This window comes from Monomorium pharaonis, chromosome 1 (genome assembly GCF_013373865.1).
Source record: "Monomorium pharaonis isolate MP-MQ-018 chromosome 1, ASM1337386v2, whole genome shotgun sequence".
NCBI lineage: Eukaryota > Metazoa > Arthropoda > Insecta > Hymenoptera > Formicidae > Monomorium > Monomorium pharaonis.
The window spans coordinates 36116400-36140559 of NC_050467.1; the positions used below are offsets into that span (position 1 = coordinate 36116400).

Sequence of the window (24160 nt, forward strand, 5' to 3'; positions counted from 1 at the left end):
TTTAAAAGTCCCACACAACCTGGACGGCTGGTATTTCAACCAGTAGTGCGTTTCCCCCTACCCACGGAAAAAAAGCGGGGGAAAACTCGCACGTAGCGCGGGTAAAAAATCTAGTATGTTATAAATATCAATAAGACAATTTTCCAAAAAATTAAAAAAAATTTTTTAGACAAAAATAGGGATTAAAAAGTTCTTTTTAATTAAAAAATTTTTTTTTATTAAAACAATTTTTTGGAGATTATATTTTTAATTCACACCAACCATATTTAACATCAATATTCCCTATAATATCTTCTATAACATATTTTTGCTCAATTTTTTCAAGTGATGCAACAAAAGTTACTTTCCAGTTCTAATATTCTTTTGAATAGTTCTAGAGTTTTTTGTAAGAATTTTCAAAAATTCCGTTGATATAAATAAAAAAAAATGAATTTAAAAATAAAGTGCATAAGTTCACGCAGCGCATCAAATCGTGAAAATTAATTATTTCTTAGAAGTTCTAGCTTGGTTCACAGTAGTTCTACAATTACTGATAGTTTATATCAATAGTTCTACCAAATTAATTTAAAAAAATAATTTAAAAATCTGAGGTGTTAACTTTCCGTAGCAATTCAAGTTTTTAAAAAATTAACTTTTATTGTATTTTTCTATAGTTCTCAAAAAGTTCTATAGTCCCTGTCGTCCCTGACTATTTTGACGCATTTTGCAAAGAATTCCGTCAATTAATTAATTTTAATTAATTACACAGGACCACAAAATTTTTTTGGAACTCGGACCAGACCAAAATTGGGAATAAAACATCAAGTGATTTGACTAAATTAATAGGTTTATGGATTCATAGTTCATGAGTCTAGGGTTTATAAGTTAGGTAAGCTCACGAGTGGGTTTATTATGGGTTCATAAATTCAAGAGTAAACAAAGCAGTAGTTCAGATAATTATTACCTGTTCTTGGTGTTTTATCACTGATTTGGGTGTTTTTTATAGTTCTCGACAATTCTTGCATTATTCCAACTATTTCGATGTATTTTGCAAAGAGTTTCATCGATTAATTATTTTTATTTAATTACACAGGATCACAAAACTTTTTTTATTTACAAGAACCAGAGGAGATCCTCTATATAGATCTCAGGGTGCTGGGCAGCGATCATGTAACTTTTTCCTTAGGGCGGAAACGTAAAAAATGAAAAGTTTTATGTAACTATCTTTTTCTATTGGTGTTGAAGAGAAAGAGACAGTAACTTGAAACTTTTCACTTTTCATGTTTCCGATCTAGGGGAAAAATTACATGATCTCGAATCTGTTGTCCGTTTTGCTCTAACACGTCAGGTATTTTTGTAAGTCACGAAAATATGTGATTTATACATTAACCCATTAATGCCCATGGATAGACCAATAAGAAAATCGGAAAAGAAAGTATTGGAACCTTTACTTTAGGTCAAAAGAATATTTTAAGCGTAAAAAAATTTTTTGTAATTTGTTTACAACAAAATTTGTTTAATCAAAAATCAACTTTTTGAGAAAAACTAATAGCGCCATTTGATTGTACGACAAAAATTACATGGAAATCATGTATTACATTGACATACAATACAACAGTTCTTTTATTTTAAGCAAAAATAATATGATAAACAGTTCAATGTATCGAGCCAAGACAAATTTTCTTAATACATTATAATTAATTAGATATAATTATATCTATTAGTATAATTATATATAATGTTTGTCTAATTAATTATAATGTATCAAGAAAATTTGTCTTGGCTCGATATATTGACCTGTTTATCATATTATTTTTGCTTTAATGAGCCCTTTATAATTGTTTGTATTGTTGTTCTTTTATTTTGCTGTAGTAATGTTATAAACAATTCATCTCTGTCTGTATCCATTACTGCCCATGGCTAGACAGGTGGGGGAATTGGAAAAGTGACTATTAATTTCCATGTAATTTTTCAATTACATCCGTACAATCGAATGACACTATTAGTTTTTTTCAAAAAGTCGATTTTTATAAGTTGTTTAAACAAATTTTGTTATAAACACATTCAAACAAATTTTTTTATGACTAAAATGTTCTTTTAACTTGACAGTTTCTATTACTTTTTTGACAATTTCCGATAGTTCTTGTATAGTTCCAACTATTTCAATGCATTTTGCAAAGAGTATCAAAAAAATAAAATGTCATAGCAAACAGATTTTTTTATATTTTTTAATAATTCCAACTTGTTTAAAGATACTCGTAATAAATTGACGAAACTATTCGCAAAATGTGTCAAAGTAGTCAAAGACTATAGAACTTTTTGAGAACTATAAAAAAATACAATAAGTTTTTTTTTAAACTTGAAGTGCCACAGAAAGTTAACCTCAAATTTTTTAATTAAAAAAAAATTAATTTAATAAAACTTATAAGAAATAATTTATTTTTACGATTCAATGCGCTGTGTAAACTTATTTAGTGCACTTTATTTTTAAATTCAATTTTTTTTTATATTTACTCAACGAAATTGTTGAAATTTTTTACAGAGAATTTAAGAATTATTCAAAAAAATACTAGAACTCTAAAAAACTATTGGATTTTTAAATATAATGTGCTAAGTTCAAGGAAATCCAAAATAGTGCACTATAGTGTAGCGTCACCAGAGCAATTTTTTCTTTTATTATGTTGTACCACTTGCAAAAATTAAGCAAAAATGTATGTTACAGAGGATATTTTAGGGAATATTTATGTTAAATATGGTTGGTGTGAATCAAAAACATAACTTCCAAAAAATTTTTTTTTAATAAAAATTTTTTAATCCCAATTTTTTCTCAAAAATTTATTTTAATTTTTTGGAAAATTATTTCATTGATATTTAAATTGAAAAATTTAAATCAATAAAAAAAATTTCATTAATATTTATAACATATTTTTTTTATCAAAATTAATCGAGCCGTTTTTGAGAAAATTAACTTTTCTAATTTTTCTTCTCCCCTCTATATCTCGTAAAACAATAAAGATATCAAGTTACTATTTAAGAAAATTTTATATCATATTAATGAAAATTTATGGCATAAATTTGAACCCGATATCTGCAGAGACAGATTTTACATGCTTATTCCGCTGGGCCCTAATTGATAAAATCAAGTTCTTCAGGATTCCGTGGGTCATTGAATACAAAATAAAGTCGCTATCTGGCTAAACACGGTATAGAGGTATAGCTCGAGAGATATAGCTCGAGATTTGATCATAATATTAGATTAAATCTAAATTTTAAAATTTTGCCATTAAATTCAAATTTAGCAAAAAAACCTTACACACCTGATAAAAATCTGATCACCTATTTTGTTGCCTACAGAGACACAAACAGGCAAATTCTGTATGCCGTCGAAGGGGTTGATAAACAATGAGCGACGGTTAAAATCTTTTAAAGGTTATTCAAGAGGGTGATCTTGATAATATAAGATTAAAGATTAAAGTAATCGGTGCAAGCTTTATTTTTGTGCATATTTACCAAAAATAAAAATAAAAACAAATACATATATATATAGTATACATACTAATTGATCATGGTATTTACTTAGCAATTTATAATTCTATTTACTAACATTATAGAAATAAGTATATTTTCAGGTACTATCAAATATATTAAAAAATATATAAAAATATAAATAACAAATTACTAATATTTATACAGTATTAAACATTACTTAATAATAATATAAAACAATAGTGCAGAAATAACAAGTGGACCAAAAAGGTGTTTATTAATTACATGAGTAGAGAAATAATACCACATAAATAATACAAAATCACAAGAAAGCAAAAGAAACCACCATAAGCAAGATAATAATAGCAAAATGTATGTTTGGTATTATAAATTATAAACCATAGAATCTTTTTTTCAGTGCTCTTATTTATCAATAGTTTTTATATCAGATGTTTTATATGTACAAAATATGTATGTGCATATACCGTACATGTATGTATTAATTGCAGTCGATAATCTATCTTCCATGGTAAAAGGCTAAAACATCCATTAAAATTCATCCTGTGTATATGTGTATATAAAACACAACATAATAATTTGACAAGATTAATAAACGCGTTTTATGGTTTATAATTTATAATAGTTAAGGTGCGTTCGGAGAGCTCACTATTAGCGCTACGTAGCACTACCGCTGTTCGCGGAGACGCTGGATAGCGCTATCAAAATTATGATGACGTCATTGTCCGTAGCGTTTGACGTCATAAACGCGCGCTATCCATGCTACTGCTTCAGAGGTAGTGCATGGATAGCGTTTGGCTCAATCCCCACCATTGTCTGTTTAAACTTCACGTGCTATCTCTCTTTTAAGGTTAGAGAAAATTTATGCGTGATCTTGAAAGAAGAAAATAAGAAATTGTTTGTGTCCTAATAAAAATATTTAATTAAAAATCTCTCTTCATTGAGAGAGAGAGAGAGAGAGAGAGGAGATTCGGTTTCATTAAAATTTATTAAATTTATTAAAATATATTAAAATTCCTTAATATATACTCATTTAAATTTGTTAAAATTTTTTAAAATTCATAAAATTTATTTTATTATATACATTGTTATTTATTATATAAATAAATTTTATAAATTTTAATAAATGTTAAATATTAATTTTTAATAAATTTTAATAAATTTTAATGATTTTAATGCATTTTAATAAATCTTAATAAATAATAAAAAGGGATCAAATAAAAAAGTTTTTGTGAAATATTTCATTAATATATTTCTATCAAGGTGATCAAGACTGGATCTTTGAGTTTAATATTATTTTCTATCAAAATATGTATATAATAATATATACTATTTTGTTTCATTAGACTGCATGTACTGTTTGTCTTAAAATGCAATCCTTTTCTGTACCAATTGCAAATATGTAAACGACGTAAGTATCATTATTATCAATTAAATTGATAACGTAATCATATATTATTTTAAAATTTTAGTTTAAATAATTAATGCAATTCAAGAGCGACAGTATACGACATAGTGCAAAAGAACATAAATTTACATAAATAAAATTAGACATAAAGCTTCAAACATATAATATTATGTAAAATAAATATAAATTAATTAATTAATTTAATTTTGAATTAAGATAGAAAAATGGAACAAAATAAAAATTTATAGGAAATTGTTTAAATTATTTTATTTTATTATATATAAAATAATTTTAATTAAAGAGTAATATATAGGACTTATTAATTATTATTTAATTTATTTAAAAATTAAAAAATTTATTTAATAAGATCGTAAATAACTTTAATAATTTTTATTTTGTGAACTTCAATAATTTCAATTTCCATTAAAAAATTTAATTGTTTAATAATCATTTTATTATTATTAAAATATTTAATATAAAATAAATATAAATAAATAAGTATTATATATATATTATATATATTTAGAAAAAAATTATAATAAATACAAGTAACATAATTAACATAAATAGTTATTAATATATATATAAACATTTTGTTAATATTGCTGGCAGTGGCTAACCAACCGCGCAACTGCGTTTGCTATGCTATAGCTGTTCATGGAACTCGCTATCACTATCGCGCTATTGGCTCCACGAACAGTTCAGATAGCGTTAGCGTTTGTAGCGTTAATAGTGTCTCTCCGAACGTACCCTTATACTAAATTAAATATGAGTTATTTGTTAGATAGCAAGAATTATCAGTATTTCAATAGATACTTCAAATCTGAAAGAGATTTTAAAATGCTATCATTCATTATATAAAACAGAATATATTATTATACATATACATATGTTATGTAATAATTAATATATACATATGTCATATAGATGCTTGAATAAAAAGATTAAAATAAACTTAATGAAGTAGATAATTACTTTTTTAAGTACAATATACATTACAGTAAATATAAATAAATGTCCAGTAAACACTAAGTAACAGTAACATGAAATTAATATTAGACACTGATCAACAAAATTAGCGCATACGAAAATTTGTACCAAAAATTTGCATAATTTCAAATATGTATAATACCGCGAAAAATTATCGCATTTTTATTTTCCAAAAAGTATTTTAAAGCTTGAACTCTCTACTTTTGAATGAATTTTGACGATCTTTTTTTTTCACGAAACGCACAATAATAAAGCTTGACCCGTCAAAATAAAAAATTTTATGTAACTGCTGCATTACACCTACTGTGAAAAAAATCGCGAAGACTTTCTGTTATTTCATCTTACAGCAGGATCTTTTTCTTTATTTAGAGTGGCTGTTTATCGCTGTGTGATTTTTTTTAACCAAATTTTCAATGTTTGAATAAAAAGTGGTCACTTTGACTTTGATCGTTTACAACTCGTGAAAAAATCAACGTTTAACAGCATTTAACAAAAAGCAATGGAAAACTGAAAGTTTACACTTTTGAATGTTAAATGATAAGTTGAGAAAAGCAGTTAGGCAGGTTTGGTACGAAATTCCATGGGACATTATTGAGAGGTGCATAAACATATAAGAACATTTACAAGCAGTAATTGATCAAAAACCGTTAGTGTTTATTACTTGGAAGTAATCGTACTATAAAATTTTAGCGATGTGATTGGATGTTTCTTTACGATAATATATTAAATTAAATGCAAACCGTAAAATATGCGATTTTTTACGTAATCTTTGAATAAACGCAATTTGTTGTTAGAAAAAGTAATTCTACAAAAAAAATACTATTATTCGAAAGTGCAAAACTTTTTTTTTTTTTTTTTTTTTGTTAAATGCTATATATAATGCTATATATAATACGTTGATTTTTTCACGAGTTGTAAGCGATCAAAGTCAAAGTGACCACTTTTTATTCAAACATCGATAACCCGATCAAAAAAAATCGCACAGCAATAAACGACCACTCAAAATAAAGGAAAAAGATCCCGCTGTAAGATCCAAGTAACAGAAAGTTTTCGCGATTTTTTTCACAGCAAGTGTAATAAAATAAAAGTGCATAAAAATTTTTTTAGGACGGGTCAAACTTTATCATTGTGCCGTTTCGTAAAAAAAAGGTAATTGAAATTGCCAAAATTCATTCAAAAGTAGAGAGTTCCAAGCTCTAAAATCCTTTTTGAAAAATAAAAATGCGATGATTTTTCGGGGTGTTATACTTACTTCAAATTATGCAAAATTTCGACACAAATTTTCGTATGTGCTAATTTTGTTGACCAGTATAATTTCACACTCAACAATGTAACATACAATATGTATATTACTGTGGTATACAATATACCACGTTAAATATGAAATTATAATATTAATGTAATATTAGTGTTAGTATTTCCTGGATGAGAAACTAGAAGTATCATATGGTCAAATATTATGTCTATGTATGTCTAATATCCCAAATTATACTTCATAAAAAAATATTAAAAAATTCGTCATTTCATGTGTAAAATATATATAATAAAATATATAAAATGTATCAACTGAAATACTATATTATGAAATGTGATATTGTTGTACTAACCCAATGTTGATGTGCATCTAGCTGTTCTATACTCAAGCCAAGAGAATCCTATGAGTGTCATAAAAATATTACCAAAGAGAGGGAGATACCAACAACCACAAATTATAATACCAATGACTTATATATCACATTAGCTTTAATAATGCCTTGTTCTATTACTGCCACATTAAAGAATTCACATATTTAACATAAAATGCAGATTTTTTAAGTCAATAAAATGGGCAAATTAACATCAACGTTTTTCATATTTTTTAAAAATTTTTAATTAAATGCAAAAATATACATATATGTATATTTATTAACATAAAATATTTTCATACATATTTAAAACTTTTTCATGTATATTACTTAAATATGATACTTTTTAGTCAATATGTTATCATTTATGTTTACAAGATAACTTTTTGATCTTTAAATTTGAGTTACCTTAAATTAAATTTAATTTATAAAAACTTTTTAACACATAATAATAATTATTAAAATACGTTTGTGTTAATAAAATATTTTTGTGCAACTAAAAAATACCTTCTTTCACCACACTCAATGACAAAATATAATTAAAATTGTGTACAATCTATTATACAAAAGCATATAGGTGATTAGTTGCATATTATCTAAAAATAAACATTTTACAGATTTGATAAATTATATTATTAAATATATTTTTATGTTGTATTACTTAATATAAAGATTACATTATTATCAATTTGGATTGGGTGGACATATTCCAGTAATATTCCATTAATATTCATATTGCATCTCATTGATATGGAAAAATAATATTACTCTGATGTTGTAATGTGCTATATAGAGATATGAATAATTTTATATACAGTGACCCATTTTAAACAATACGGGCAAACAAAATATCAAAAAATGTTTCAGACAAAAACTGTATGGTTCCGAGAAAGTCCTAAGATAGTACTATTGCTTTGACTTTGAATGATCATTTGCAGGTCACGTGAATCACCTTCAATTTCTTAAATGGAACCTACTATTTTTCATTACATATCTTTGTAGTTCATCTCGAGAACTATACAAAATACTATAATTAAGTTATTTTCATTAAGTATTTTTCGAGTTATAAGGCTCCCAAGTTGCAGTACTTTGACATAAAATACAAAATCTTATGTAATGATATTATGTATAAATATGTAACGAAAAATAGTAAATTTCATTTATGAAATTAAAGGTGATCTTCACGTGACCTGCAAATAATCATCCAAGGTCAAATCAATAGTACCATCTTACTGTCCCCTCAAAACCATACAATTTTTGTCTAAAACATTTTTTGATATTTCGCTTAGTTTACAAGAAAATTGCTCATATTGTTTAAATTGGGTTATCCTATATGAAAACCATAGTGTACACAGAAAAAAAAGTAATATAGTCAATAACATATGTGATTGCGGGCTGCCAACTACATAACATACTCAATACAATAATATTTGCTATTAATGCAAGTACAATGTTGATACTGCAATAACATATATTATTGTATTGAATATATCTGTAATTGGCAGCCCGCAATAACATATCTTATTGAATATATTACATTTTTTTCAGTGTAAGAATATATAGTGTAACCATTTGTCAATATTTTAACTAAAAAACTGTGATTATAATAAGGAAGTTGAACACAAGATAACGCATTAGTTGAAAACCTGCTGAGTAAACTGAAGTCAAGTTCATAAATATTACCCGAATATTTTTAAGTATATCATTGTATTCTTATTTCATATTCCAAACAACAAAAACAAAATGGTACTAAATAAAATAATGAAAACACTCACGTGATGTTTCCAAACACAGCCTGAATATACTAATAGAATATAAAAATAAACAAAAGTAAAGAATATTTTTTGATATATTAATAAAATTTTCTCAAACAATAAAAATATAAAATTTTTAATTTCTTTGTTTTTAAATAACATCATTCTATTTAATTATATTATTTGTAATTGCACGGAAAGATCTCAAAAAGTCATTATTTGCAGTGCAAAAATATTAAATGTCGTGATAAATGGATTACTATAATTTAAAATACATATTCGAATGTAAAATATATCAAATTTAAAAATACCAAAAATTTTTTTACTTTGTAAAAATCATAAAAAATTAAAAAGATAATATTAAAAATAAAGTAGTTATTAAAAATAAGGATAAAATATTTAAAATAATAAATTTATTTTTGTTATATGACGTAGAGTGAATTAATATTCTTATTAATTAAATATAATTTTTTATTATTATTACATTTGTAAATTATTTATTTTTATACTTTTTAACTTTACATTTTTTGTGAAATTATTCTAAAATATATTTAATCTATCTATATTTTAAAAATATATTTATTATATTTATATAAACATGTTTTACAGTTTTATAGCAAAATGAAAAAGATTGATTGTCTTTTCATTTTTTTTTTCAACTACCGTTTTTTCCAACACTCATTTGTCAAAATAATTATACTTTTTAAACAATACCTAAAATCCATTTTTTTAATTTAAAATTTTATTAGTTAAAATATTTATTTACTCATATAATACTAAAATTATTTATAAATAATTGTATTTAATGTACTAAAAAATTACATTAATTTATTTATTGATATAAATATTTTTTTGTAGAATTTTCAAAAAAATAATCATTTAAGTTACTATTTTCTATTAATATATTTTACAATTACATAATTTTAGCTTTATAAAAGAACAGAGCAAAAACAGATATCTTTATTAAGTTATTTCGCGTGTTATTTCACATATATAAAAATCAGTAAAAAAGTTGTAAATTTATATTTATTTATAAAAATATTATTTAACTGAACGTTTTATCTTTTTGACATCTATTAAACTAATCTATAAGAAATATGTATTTATCTATAACAAATATAAGCATGGATCATTATGAAGTGTTAGGTAGCGTACGGTCTTCAAAGTAAAACAGCGTCGACGGTGGTTCACAGTTGGATGAGTGATCGTTTTTCTGATCGCAGAAGTTAAGCAATGCCAAATGCGACTATGGTGAGTGACAACCGTGCTTATTGAGAAACATAAATTAAATTCTTTTTCTTACATTATAATTATGTTCACAAAATTCAACATTTTCACAATGTTGTTTTCACATTTTCGCAATATTAAAAAAATAAAAATAAAATATTATTTATAATGACATTGCAAATGTTATTTCAACATTACCGAAACTTCTAAACTAAAGCCAAAGTTTGTTCATAATGACGTTGTATACAACGCTAAAAACTACATCCCAGATAGCCAAGCGTGATTAAGCATTTTGAAGAAACTAATGCACAAAACGTGTTGCTAGATATTTGCTGTATATTTGCTGACATCGAAGTAAAAACGTTACGAATGCAGCAATATGTCTGCTTATACATGCAAACAGTTGGCGAAATTTTCCGAGCAAACGGTTCGCAATACGCGTATGTTATGTTGTCTACAACATGTCAGCAACATGACGGCAATAAATAATTCAATCAAATAAATGATTATATCTTGAGCATCATGATGCAAACATAACAGCAACAACACATATATAATAATTTTCATTGTTATTGCATATATGCCTTCAAACTATTTTTTAATTGTAGCTTATTGTTTACAAATTGTTGACAATATGAACTTGTCTCACGTTTACGACAACTTTTCAATAAAAAGACGTCTATATTCTCAAAATTTAAATATAATTAATATATATTAATTATATTTAATTAATATAGATATTAATATAAATATTAATTTTATAATTATACATGCTTGCAAACATATATTATCCCAGCTAGACCAAGTAGACTAGGATATATATTGTGTGTGTGTGTGTGTGTGTGTGTGTGTTGTGTGTGTGTGTGTGTGTGTGTGGTGTGTGTGTGTGTGTGTGTGTGTGTGTGTGTGTGTGTGTGTGTGTGTGTGTGTGTGTGTGTGTGTGTGTGTGGTGTGTGTGTGTGTGTGTGTGTGTGTGTGTGTGGTGTGTGTGTGTGTGTGTGTGTGTGTGTGTGTGTGTGTGTGTGGTGTGTGTGTGGTGTGTGTGTGTGTGTGTGTGTGTGTGTGTGTGTGTGTGTGTGTGTGTGTGTGTGTGTGTGTGTGTGTGGTGTGTGTTGTGTGTGTGTGTGTGTGTGTGTGTGTGTGTGGTGTGTGTGGTGTGTGTGTGTGTGTGTGTGTGTGTGTGTGTGTGTGTTGTGTGTGTGTGTGTGTGTGTGGTGTGTGTGGTGGTGTGTGTGTGTGTGTGTGTGTGTGTGTGTGTGTGTGTGTGTGTGTGTGTGTGTGTGTGTGTGGTGTGTGTGTGTGTGTGTGTGTGTGTGTGTGTGTGTGTGTGTGTGTGTGTGTGTGTGTGTGTGTGTGTGTGTGTGTGTGTGTGTGTGTGTGTGTGTGTGTGTGTGTGTGTGTGTGTGTGTGTGTGTGTGTGTGTGTGTGTGTGTGTGTGTGTGTGGTGTGTGTGTGTGTGTGTGTGTGTGTGTGTGTGTGTGTGTGTGTGTGTGTGTGTGTGTGTGTGTGTGGTGTGTGTGTGTGTGTGTGTGTGTGTGTGTGTGTGTGTGTGTGTGTGTGTGTGTGTGTGTGTGTGTGTGTGTGTGTGTGTGTGTGTGTGTGTGTGTGTGGTGTGTGTGTGTGTGTGTGTGTGTGTGTGTGTGTGTGTGTGTGTGTGTGTGTGTGTGTGTGTGTGTGTGTGTGTGTGTGTGTGTGTGTGTGTGTGTGTGTGTGTGTGTGTGTGACTACAGAATGTCCTCGGAAAAATATAATAAATTTGACCGAGTTACACTTTATATTCTTACACCATAATGATAAAAACAGTTATCTATCCGATATAAAATAAGCCTTACGAGTGGCATCCATTTGCCCACGTCAATATTGGCCACGGTCCCAATTGGCCACGATCCCGGTTGACCACGGGGTGGATTGGCCACATCAATATTGGCCACGTCAATATTGCCCACGTCAATAATGGCCATGCGTCAATATTGGTCCCGTGTCATTATTGGCCGTGCCAATATTGGTCACGTCAATATTGCCCACGCGTCAATATTGGCCACGCGTCAATATTGTCGACGTCAATATTAATCAATTCTTTTTGTTTAGTGTGGCAAGTCACAAACCCATGTAGTGCAGAGAAATGCTTCGAACACACACACACACACACACACACACACACGCACATACACGGGGGGGGGAGTGCAAGATGGCCTTCGGCCCCCATCCCGTCCAAGTCGCAAACCCATATACAGTAGTGACGTGGCCAATATTGACGTGATCAATATTTATGTGGCCAATATTGACGTGGTCAATCGGGACCGTGGCCAATATTGACGTTGGCAAACGGGACGCTCCCAGCCTTATTTGATCATAGCTGAATTTTTGTGATAATATTTACTTATGTGATTTTATATACCTATAACAGTTTACTGAATGTGCACTAAATAAAATTTTCGTTCTTTTAAAACACAGCTATAAGATAAACCAGATTAGTAATATCACTAAATTAAATTGATAATTATTTTAATAATAATAATAATAATAATAATAATAATAATAATAATAATAATACTAACAAGCGTTTGTTTCCCTGTTCTCCTCAAATACTGTAAGTAGTTCTGTTGTGAAAAAATAATACCTCAGCCAGGAATTGAACCTGGGACCTTCCATCTGATTTATCTTATAGTTGTGTTTTAAAAGATCAAAAATTCTATTTTGCGCACAGTTCAGTGAACCTTGAAAGGTATATAAAATCACACAAATATTATCATAAAAATGCAACTGAGTTTATTCTATATGAATTGTGTTTATACATATTTGGTCTATATTTTCTATATAACTATATCTTTTATACAGCTATCTCTTATATAACTATGATAAACTAGTTTTCCAAAAATTCGTTTAAAACGATGATTTTTAACGAATAACACATTGATTCAATTTGAAATATTTATTTCATATCATGCTTGCCATTTTTCAATGTCTACTTTATGTTTCAATATAAACATGCAGTAACAATTTTAATCATATATTATGACCATATGTCATATTGTAAAATAAGAATGTATTTAATCATCAAACCATATAAGAAAATGTTAATTGTAAGATAAAATATGCAAGTAATCAACCACATATACACACTGTTGTAACAGATTGTATATTTTCAATAAATAAAATTCATCATTGTATATTAGAAAATGCCAATTAAAAAAAAATTTTATGTACAATTGCTCAACATTTTATTTAATTAATACTCACCTGTAACAATGCTGGACCCAAGACGGGAATTAAAAAACCTTGATACAAAAATTCAAGTAATTGCTTCTGTATTACTGGATGCGCCACCTGTGCAACTGCATTGCAGAATTCCAGAGAATTCATAAGCTGTGTAAGCGCAGGTAAATCATTTACGTCGTCTGGTGTTAATTGATGCCAATCGTCTGTTTCAATGTCGAGTTTCCTTGGAAGTAAAGAATAAAGGCCACTCAGTCCTGTAGCTAGTACCTGAGAAAACAATATTGTTTTACTTTTTTAATACATATTTCATTATTTCCAGACAGTATAGAATACATTTTAATGATATTGCAGCAACATTGGAGCAATGTTGCAGCAATATTATAGAGATATATATAATAAAAAACAATTTTTCATATAATTTTTATTGAAAAAAATTTTTCTTCAAAATTTTGTTTTGTTTTTAAATATGTATTTAACCCTCATCCAGTACTGTAGAGTCAATCTGCCTCCAACTAAATTCAACTTTTAATTTACTATTAAAAATTCATGAAAATCGTGAAAATTTTTTTACATACACAAAATCTAATTTTGTGGCACGTGGAAGGGAAGGGGTAGATGTTCCCTCACCGTGTCGCGTTCGTGTTCGTGTTTGTGGGGTCGATCGGTCACGCCGAAGGAACGCGCCCGGGAAATCAAGCTCGAAGAAATAGGCGTTGGATAAGACACACAGAATATATTTATATCAAGAGGAAAAAATAGCTACAGAGATGTATCCGTGAGACCAACGAGTATCGCGTACCACCCCATCTGTGCACGTTGCCGTAAGACTGACTCTTCTTCTCTTCTCGAGAGGGGGTGGGGCGCTGTGCGCCTGCGAGCGCGCAGGTACAGGTCCTAGAGCGCGTTACGCGGCCCTTCGCGTTACAATTTTAATTAAAATCTTTTACTATTCTTTGACTCTAATTTAAATACATTATCTAAAAAATAACAAATTATGGACAAGTGAACAACTATTCTCAAAGTAAAATGTTTGAAAGGTAATCTTTCAAGTCACTAATGTCAATCTCCCAGATAACACAAAATATTTATAAGGAAAAATATTTATGATAAATATTTTGTACATATTTTTATGTCCAAGCTTGTCAGGTATAAAAAAATTATGATAAAAATTTATAAAAATATTTATACCATTATTATCAAAGAATATAAAAAGTATTTCAAGTTCATATACTATAAATATTTTTCAGTATATTTTAAAAATATATTCTATATATTGTTGATAATAATTTTTGTATCATTTCTAAATGGTTTATGAAAAATAATTATATAATCTTTAAAAAATATTTTTTGAAAATAAATTTGTAAAATATTTATAAATATTTATGATAATATTTTGTGCTCTCTGAGATCTTCTTTGTGTCAAGCATTTTTGTTCGATGGGGTCCCAACAGATAGTTATAAAATTCCACTGAAGTGTATCAGATAAGAGTTAATATTTATATTTTGATCAGTATAGGTTACTCGTTCATAATTTGTTATTTTTTAGATAATTTATTTAAATTAGAGTCAAAGAATAGTAAAAGATTTTGGGGGTCTTTCAGATGGCCAAAGTCTTAAAGTATTGCAAGAATCTGAATAATGCTTGTTAAACTAAAATCTTTACCAACAAATCCTACTTCCATAAAGACGTTAGTGTGACTCCTGGTCAATCCATGGCACAAAATAAATATATAACAAAAAGAATTTCCAGCGTTTAAAATATGCAGTTAAAGGAAGAAACCGTAACAGAAAATCTCAGTCCGTCATATCAGGAAGCCGTAGCGCTAGCTTTTTGGAATATAAAAAAAGCTGCTTACTAAAACATTATATATATCTTGGATCACGAATAAAAATGACAAAAACAACCTTTAAAAATTTGAAATGGAACACACAAGGCATCTCCATAAAAATAAAATCATAAAGAAAATCATAAAGAAATATATTATTATATGTCACTTGAATATATGTCTTAGAGATAAAAAAAAGATTAATGAAATGACACTATTAGAAAATTATGGCGTTTTCGAACGGTGCTGGGTTAATCCGTCTCAGGTTCTTTTCCTCTAAAACTGACTAATCACAGTTATTCCCTTCTTCAAAAGAATAACTGTGATTGGCCTTAATCGCTCCCGGTGTCATTAATCACTCCCGGAGTGATTAACCCAGGCCATGAGGCTATAAAAACGTTATTAGAAGGTTATTAGAAGGTTGAAAACGCTATTAGAAGGTATACCCATAAAATTTATGGCACGTTATTTTTGTTTATGTTTGATCATTTATGCCCGATAAATGATCAAACATAAACAAAAATCAACAAGGAGGTGTAGGAATACCCACCTTAATCAAGAAGAAAATAAAACAATAAAAGATAAAATTTGTAAATAAGAGAATCCTTAGAATAAATTTAAAGATACAAATCAGTAGTGGAAAACAGTGATATTCTCAGCATACATCTTGATTGACAACGCAGTTACAAAAAAAGTTTACATCACTCGCGGAATGATGACATAAAAACTAATCAAGTATAGTTGGAGATATAAGATCTAAAATAGGGATACAAAATAATAGAAAGGTTTGAAGATCCAATGATAATTACAAAATAATTAATTTATGCAAGTACTAACCGTAAGTGTTCTTCCAACATGAAAATATCAGTATACATGGATTAAACCTTTTTTAAATAAAAAATTCATTATTGATTTATTTATAATAAAATAGATTATTAACTACATGTGAGAGCAAAATAAGGAACAACATATTTAGATCATTGTTTAGTGCTTAGATCATCATTTAGTGATTTCAACCTAATATGCCTGTATACTAACAATAAAAAGATACATAAAAATGCTCTTCAAGAAAAAATAAATCAAATATATCCAGTAGATCTATTCTGTATCTTTTAATGACAGTGTAGATATCGTTATATTGTCGTTGCGCACATATTATATATGACAAAACAGCTGCGCAACGACAATATAACGACGATACCGAATTGTCGTTATGAGTTACAGAATAGGTCTACAGGATGTAATATAAATGTATGATATAATAAAATACATAATAAAATATAAAAGATAATGCACGATAACACCACCACAAATGGAGAGAGTCAAATATCTTTATATTTTCAAAGATGTAGCCAATGTATAAGAATTTAAACAGCAAAAAAGCAGAAAGATTGTAATATGCATTTCATGTTATGTAGAAGTCTGTGCGAGGGGCCCTAATAGTTTATGATGGAATAAATACATTTCCCAGAAAACAAAAAATGAATGGGTATAATCGGTGCTACAATATGAATGAGAAGTATGGACAACCATACTTAAAGAAACCAAAGAAACATATGCAGATCTTAGAAGATTGAATGCTTTAGAAATGGATTATTTGAGAAATGTTGAGAGATTGGATAAAGTTCGGAACATAGACACCAGAGAAATTATAGGTGTGAGGGAGACTAGAAATAAGAAGGTAAAAATGGTTTGTACGTGTTATGGATGGACACTACAAGATGGTCAAAAAAGATTTATCAGTGAATATCTGGACATGAAACTGTTCAAGAAAATTTGTGATATTACGCACGTACTACTAGAAAAAAAATTGTTTTTTATATGTCTAACTATAGCAACATTTCAGCAATATTGCAACACTGGAATGTTCTGTGTTGTGTGAATTTATGCAAATGTTTTATTCCAATAATTGCATTACTTACAGGACATATATTAGAATGCTCAGCGATATATAATCCAACTTCATCATTTTTTTTTGAAAGTGACATACACAACAACATAGCATCACGTGCCTGTTGACCAACACCACCCTCCCGATGAACATGAGGTATTAATAGATTAAATATTATAAATCTGAAATCATTAATTTTTTTATAGGAATTTTACATTCTTATAAAGTATTTAATTATCACAGTAAATGATAAGCCATTACTTATTCTTTCCAGGTGCAGTTGGATGAAAGAACAAATCAAGTAATGCCATATTTTGCATTAAGGCAACACATAGGTGATTCAACAATACTACTAATTTCTTTTCTACTTCTAATGGCATAACATCATTTGCACATTCTTCTAACAATCGCAAAAGTGGTCTCGTAACTGGCTCGTGGGCAAGAAGAGTGCCACTATATGAAACTAGTAATTCGTAAAGCTTTATTTGTTCCAATCTTACAGCATTATTAAATCTATAAAAAAATTTTATATATGGTATAACATTATATAGTATATTGTGATTAAAGCTTTAATTTTTTAATTATTAATGTTTAAATATTCATATAAAAGCCTAAGATAAAATAAATAATTTGATATTATAATTAATAAATAAACAAAACCCACTAAAATGTTACTTTTAACTTTTAATATTTAAATATTCAAGTTAATGCCTAAAATATGTAAATATTTAAACTTTATTTAACTTTTGTAATTAAAACATAAAGCTTTGATTTGAGCAATTTTATTCTTAATTTTTGATTTCATTATATCTAAAATTATTCCTTAAATTTTTTTCTATAATGCTAAACATCCTGTATAAATACAGAGTATATACATTATAAAAAGTAAATATATATTATATACATATATATACCTTCCTGTATGTATACTCCAATCATATAACTTTACAAGCAGATTTTCACTTAATAAATATTCTAAACACGGAGAATGCGTGGCGGTGTTACTCTGTTGATAATGATTATGCGAATTTGTATCCCGTAACTCTAGTACCAGTAACGTTACCATTTGGTCAACATGATTAACAACTCCAAGTACATCATCTTGACTAGGTATCCCTTTCGGAGGCTGAAAAATGCAAGAATTGATAATAACTAAAAATAGAATAGGATTATAATATCTTTCAGATAAAGTTCTACATTAACATTTTTATTACTTATTTTTTTGCCATTTGTATTTTAATGAGTTTATAAACTAATAGAAAATCAGTAAAAAAGTCTATAATCAAATATAAATTCATAATTATGTAAAAAATATGTAATAATAACTTTAAATTCCAATGTATAAAAAAATTATCAAATCCAAAATTAAATGCTTAAAGTATTTGATACAATATTAAATATATGTAATAAGTAAATACCGACATAATATTAAATTAGCTAATATTTATTAAGTGTTAAGTGTTTTGTTCTTGGAAGGAAAAGTTGTGCTAATTTTACAGTAAATAAGCATTTTTCATTTTTGTTTTTGGTTATATTATGCATTTAGTAGAATGCAAGGCTGTACTCAGAAACATCACCTAGATGCCCCTATATATTATTTTATCTTTATATTCATTGACTCATTTTTTCATAAAATCTTAAACATGCTTAGAAAGGTTTCCAGTAAGATACAAATCGACATAGCAGTAATTCTGTCTGTCTCTAACTAAATATCAAGCAGAAATGCTGTTGTCAATTTGTCATTTGTTGAAGCTCCCATTATGTTTTTTAGATATATTATGTGTCTGAGAAATTTAAATCTTTTTGAAGTTTAAATTTAAAAATAACACAATAAAAATTCTAAGAAGTTCTAAAAAAAGTTGCTCTTACTAAAGAATGTAGAATGATTTCATAAATCTGCTGAGAATGTTTGCAGAAACTGTCATAGCATGCGGATGGATCAGCATCTTTTGGTGGCGAATCTCTTGATCGCTGCTTGCTGAAACTCGTTCGCAGCGGGCTACTTCGTAGCCAGCTCATTGTGTCTTTACAGTATATGTCTTTCACAATAACGTAATTACCATCGAGATCACGTTCATATAACCTCACTATTTTTGCGTTCTGGGGATGCGCACTAGGATGTAATCGAGGTCAGATGTTAAAATCGTCTCATTTGATACGTTAAAACGATGTAATGAGAACAATGTGATAACATGAATCACATATTCATTAGGCGATCAAGATTCACTGGTATGTGTATCGAGCAACAGATATTATTGTATGTGTTGGAACACTTTATCTCTGGATAGATAACGTTAGCATATTCCTTTTGCGATCGCGCAGTAATCATCTGTCAATTTTGAGAATCATTTTATATCCTTTTATATTTTACGTGTTTTATTCGCTTATGTATATTATTATGTGATATTGCTGCACATTTTTCATAATGTATTTAAATTGAGCTCATTTTGTCTACGCTACACTCTCCTGCAATAGTGCAATTTTGCGTTTTAGCAAAACACATACCAACATATAAATATACATACGTATACATACATTATATGCTGAGCAAGCATCCACGCATACATACATATCACACACACTCATCATACATCATACACACACACACCATACACATCATACACACATCATGTGGCCTGTTCTTTTTAGCCATAGACATAGTATATCTAGAATCTAGACTGAGGATTGTCCTAAATTTCAGGGGTGGGAGTAAAGGTTGGTTTATAATAGCCGTAACCGTTAACTTAGGCCGGTGCCGTAAAAGTTGAAAGATAGGAAACCCGTACTACCGTTTATAATAGTTGGCCGTAATCTGTTATTTTTGGCCGTAACCGAAAAGTTGACTCAACTTTATCTTTACCGGCCTACGGCCAGTGAAAGCAACGGAAAAGAATTGAAATCCATCAAGGGAGTCGAAAGCACATAACCTTTTGACATACAACATACGTGATATAGTGGTCTATTAAAAAAAAAAAGTAATAGTGATGAATGTACAAATAAATGACGCGGATTTAATTTTGTGGGTCGAACAATTTCGGCATTTATACGACAAGAAAGAAAAAGATTATAAGAACAAAAATGTCGTAGAAAACTCTTGGCAATTTATTGGTAACAAATTGAATGCATCAAGTGAGTATATTACAATGTATTTGATAAATATTAATTATTATAGAAATACTAACATGAAAGTTTTTCCTAAATTTCTGTTCGTTTTGTATACACAAATAAAAAGTTAGGTTATTTTGTTAGAGAAGATATAGAAAGTTTGAATTGTGATAAATGACTGGTTTTCAATCACATTTATAACATTTTCAATTAAAATTTAAAAAGATAAGTTAGAGAGTCCACATTTGTTATTGTTTTTTTTTTAATAATATACATTATACGAATTAATAACTGTCGTAGGCTCTCTAGCTACTTATCTTTTTAAATTTAAATTAATTGAGCCTTTTCAACATATTTTTTTGTCCTTTTCAATTAGTTGAAGTACGTTGAATATATATGTCTCATATAAAGTTACATAAATACAGATGTACATACTTGATGGAATGAGTATTAAATAATTATAATTGTTATTTAGGTTCTGAATGTAGAGATCGCTGGATTGCCTTGCGGAATCGATTTTCAAAAGAACGATGCAAATTAATACGATCAGGATCAGGAGCATCGGATCAGAAAGAATGGCCATTAATGAAAAATTTGGCATTTTTACACGAATGTGTAAAACGACGGAAGACATTTAGTAACGTCGAGTCACCATGCAAAGACACTGAAGATTCTTCATGTTCTATGCTATCAAATGATTCCTATGCCAAAGATTCTCAAAATTTGGCTCAAAAGCATAATGCTGCTGAAGAATTAGATTATGAAGATGTTCAGTACCTTGATGAAACACCAAATGAATATGTGGAATATCTGGACGAACAAACTGGTTTGCAATTTTATTTTAAAATTTTGTAATTTTCTTTACGTCTTTGGTTTTATAGATACTATTATAATAAACACTTTCGGTTGTAGCAATTATAAATGTTTTACGTTGCAATGTATAGTTTCGTAGAGTGATTTTATACTGATGATTGATTCTTCAAATTATACTAATTTACTCTCTTTAAATATTAAAATAATTTGTTTCAATTATAAACATAGTAATAATACATTAAAAATAGTACTAATTCAATTTTCAGGTACACATAAGGATTTTGACGACGTATCGATGGACGAGACTTCACAAGAAACCATAAACCGCACTTCAAGAGAAACTACTCAATCACCTGCAGCAAAACGCTCGCGCTCCAGATCTACTACTCCGAGTGACAAAGGTTCCTCAAATAAAGCATCTTTCCAAGCCAAAATGGATGAAGCCGTAGATATTTTTCAAAAATTTGTAACTGAAAGAAACACTTTGACTGCGGAAGATAATTCCTTGAAAAACTTTTGTAACTCAATATATGCTGACTTGAAAAATTTAGACAACAGACAATTGATACATTGCAAAATAGAAATCATGCAAGTAATTGCCAAATATTTAGAGTAATACATATATAATGTAATATAAAAATAAATCGTTTTATCCTAAACTTGTTTTGTACAATTTTTATTTGCTAATCTAAGTATAATTTTTATTCATTAGTTTCGTGCTCTCGTCTTTATCGATGTCACTCCGGTCTGGATCCTCTTGAAATATGTGCCCACTGCCAAGGAACTGCTCCTTCATGCGAAAGATAATGTGCCATTCTGTCACGTAGAGCAATCATTGATCTTGATGGATTATTCGCACCCATGCGTCCTATTCTTTGAAAACTATTATCAATTTGTTTTTTTCGAAATAAGCCTTCTGTAATATGACCATTTCCTTGAGCAGTGTCAGAAAAATTTGAAGGGCAATACACTAGCTGTTCGGCATCTTTTTCAGAAATGCGCAGAAAATTATGTAAACATATTGTGGCAGCGGTAATCCTTTCTATATTATCAACTTCGCCAATGATATTATTTCGCAAGATTCTCCACCTCGATGCTAAAATGCCAAATGAATTTTCTATTGTTCTCCTTGCTCTTGATAATCGGTAATTGAAGATTTGTTTTTCTTGATTTAAATTCTTTCCTGGATAAGGTCTTAGAATATATGGTTTTAGAGGAAAAGCCTCATCTCCAACAAAATAGTATGGAAAATCTATATCTGTGTTCGGTAATGGTGTGTTTGCTGGTAACTTTATCTTACCGGATTCCAATCCTCGGCCGAAGACTGACTCCAAGAATACTCCACCATCACTTTGCGAGCCATATGCTCCAATGTCTACAAGTGTGAATATGTAGTCAGCATCACAAACAGCCATGAGGACGATGCTGAATGTTTTTTTATAATTAAAAAAAGCAGTTCCTGATTTTTTGGGTGCCTGAATTGTTATATGTTTCCCATCGATTGCACCGCAACAGTTAGGGAGATTCCATTGTCTGTAAAATTCGTCCGCTTTCTTTTTCCATTCTTCGACTGTTGGTTGTTTGCAATATATGGAACTAAGAACATTCCATATTACTTCACAAGTTTCCTTGACTATTACAGATACAGTAGTTTTTCCAATCAAAAAGGACCATGCAACTACTTGCATACTGCAGCCTTGAGACAAATAGCTGCAATAATATAAATTATACATTATTCTTTACATCGAAACTAATATATATATAATTCTGTACAAGATATTATAAAAATTAGAAGATTTTATCACTTACAATAATGTAATAACTAGCCTATGTTCCGGACTTATAGGCTCACGTCTGCTCCACTTTATTAATTTGTGTCGTATAAGTCCTAACAATTTGTAGAAATTGGTCTGCGACATTCTTGTATATTTAATAAATTGTTCATTATCTACTGTCGCCATGTCTTTAAATAAATTATGAAAATGTCCTGTGTCCTTCCTTTTTTGATTAATTGGGCGTACACTCCAACGGCGTTTTCTCCTTATTTTTTTAACCAACGGTGCGTCTTCATATGCAGTGTATGCCAGCCCCAGAATTGATAAAAACATTCCACACACAATAATTTCAGATAAATCCATTGTTTTTATGTTCGACAAATCCATTATTTTAATTTAAATTTATTTATATAAAAAAATATAACTTTTACAGGGTTATGCGTTTTACGGTGTGACTGCGACCGTAACTATTATAAACGCCCCCGACTGAACTATTATAAACGCCCCTTTTACAGATTACGGTAACGGCCTCTACGGCACCGGCCTAAGTTAACGGTTACGGCTATTATAAACCAACCTTTAGGCTTACGTCACAGTTTAGCTATAACCAGTTACGACAGTCAGCGAAATTCTTCGTATAATATTTTACGACGCATGCGTCAACTGTACTATCTAAAATATGGCGGACATGGCGAGCCACGCGGTACGAAGCTATGAGCTAGGCCGGTATTCATAGTCGATTCTTATATTTAAGATCATCTTAAGTACAGTCTTAAGATGCCATCAACCAATCACAGAGCCGTATTAGCATCTTAAGACATTACTTGAGATGATCTTAAAATAAGATTTGACTATGAATACCGGCCTTAGACATGTGATAATTGCGTGTTAGAGGTTATATTGTGTGAATAATTTTTCACTGATATTAAGCGATATTAATTAGGTATTAATTGAGAAAAGATTATTAATGAAGATTATCTTCAGTGTTTTTTCAATATCATTTATTTTGAAATAAATTATAATAATGAGTAAAGTTAGTAAAGG

General features: G+C 28.9%; 3 protein-coding genes across 5 annotated transcripts in view; 1 reads left to right on the forward strand and 2 right to left on the reverse strand.

Moving 5' to 3' along the window:
• LOC105832406 (UPF0518 protein AAEL005291) overlaps positions 1-19918 on the reverse strand; it is a gene marked incomplete at its 3' end in the record, with an annotated part of 42363 nt that extends 22445 nt beyond the window's left edge. Inside the window, 6 exon segments of one of the 2 annotated variants that reach the window (XM_036282334.1) lie at positions 7489-7536; positions 13728-13973; positions 17455-17605; positions 17685-17936; positions 18338-18549; positions 19293-19918. In XM_036282334.1, coding sequence (XP_036138227.1) covers positions 7489-7536; positions 13728-13973; positions 17455-17605; positions 17685-17936; positions 18338-18549; positions 19293-19442 — 1059 coding nt within the window. 2 annotated transcript variants of the gene reach the window in all.
• Positions 19919-20116: 198 nt separating this feature from the next.
• LOC118644250 (transcription factor Adf-1-like) lies at positions 20117-22000 on the forward strand. Its single transcript, XM_036282344.1, has 3 exons — positions 20117-20552; positions 21004-21354; positions 21608-22000. Exons 1-3 carry the CDS (start codon positions 20408-20410, stop codon positions 21955-21957), a joined length of 846 nt encoding a protein of 281 aa, XP_036138237.1. The 5' UTR covers positions 20117-20407; the 3' UTR covers positions 21958-22000.
• Position 22001: 1 nt separating this feature from the next.
• LOC105832407 (protein ALP1-like) lies at positions 22002-23695 on the reverse strand. Of its 2 annotated transcripts, XM_012673320.3 has the most exons (3): positions 23151-23695; positions 22642-23051; positions 22002-22437 (listed from the first exon to the last, which is right to left on the reverse strand). In XM_012673320.3, the coding sequence occupies exons 1-3, from the start codon at positions 23501-23503 to the stop codon at positions 22079-22081; spliced, it is 1122 nt and encodes a 373-aa protein (XP_012528774.2). In that variant the 5' UTR covers positions 23504-23695; the 3' UTR covers positions 22002-22078. The 2 variants fall into 2 exon arrangements, with proteins under 2 accessions (XP_012528774.2, XP_012528773.2); XM_012673319.3 differs by having other exon boundaries at positions 22002-23051; positions 23151-23694.
• Between the last annotated feature and the right edge of the window lie 465 nt (positions 23696-24160).

Bases quoted from the DNA above. Each gene is read 5' to 3' on its own strand.
- LOC118644250 (XM_036282344.1), top strand. From the start codon at position 20,408: ATGAATGTACAAATAAATGACGCGGATTTAATTTTGTGGGTCGAACAA. The intron at 20,553-21,003 runs GTGAGTATATTA...ATTGTTATTTAG, and splicing joins TAACAAATTGAATGCATCAA to GTTCTGAATGTAGAGATCGC. The intron at 21,355-21,607 runs GTTTGCAATTTT...TTCAATTTTCAG, and splicing joins ATATCTGGACGAACAAACTG to GTACACATAAGGATTTTGAC.
- LOC105832407 (XM_012673319.3), bottom strand. From the start codon at position 23,503: ATGGATTTGTCGAACATAAAAACAATGGATTTATCTGAAATTATTGTG. The intron at 23,052-23,150 runs GTAAGTGATAAA...ATATTATTGCAG, and splicing joins AGGCTAGTTATTACATTATT to CTATTTGTCTCAAGGCTGCA.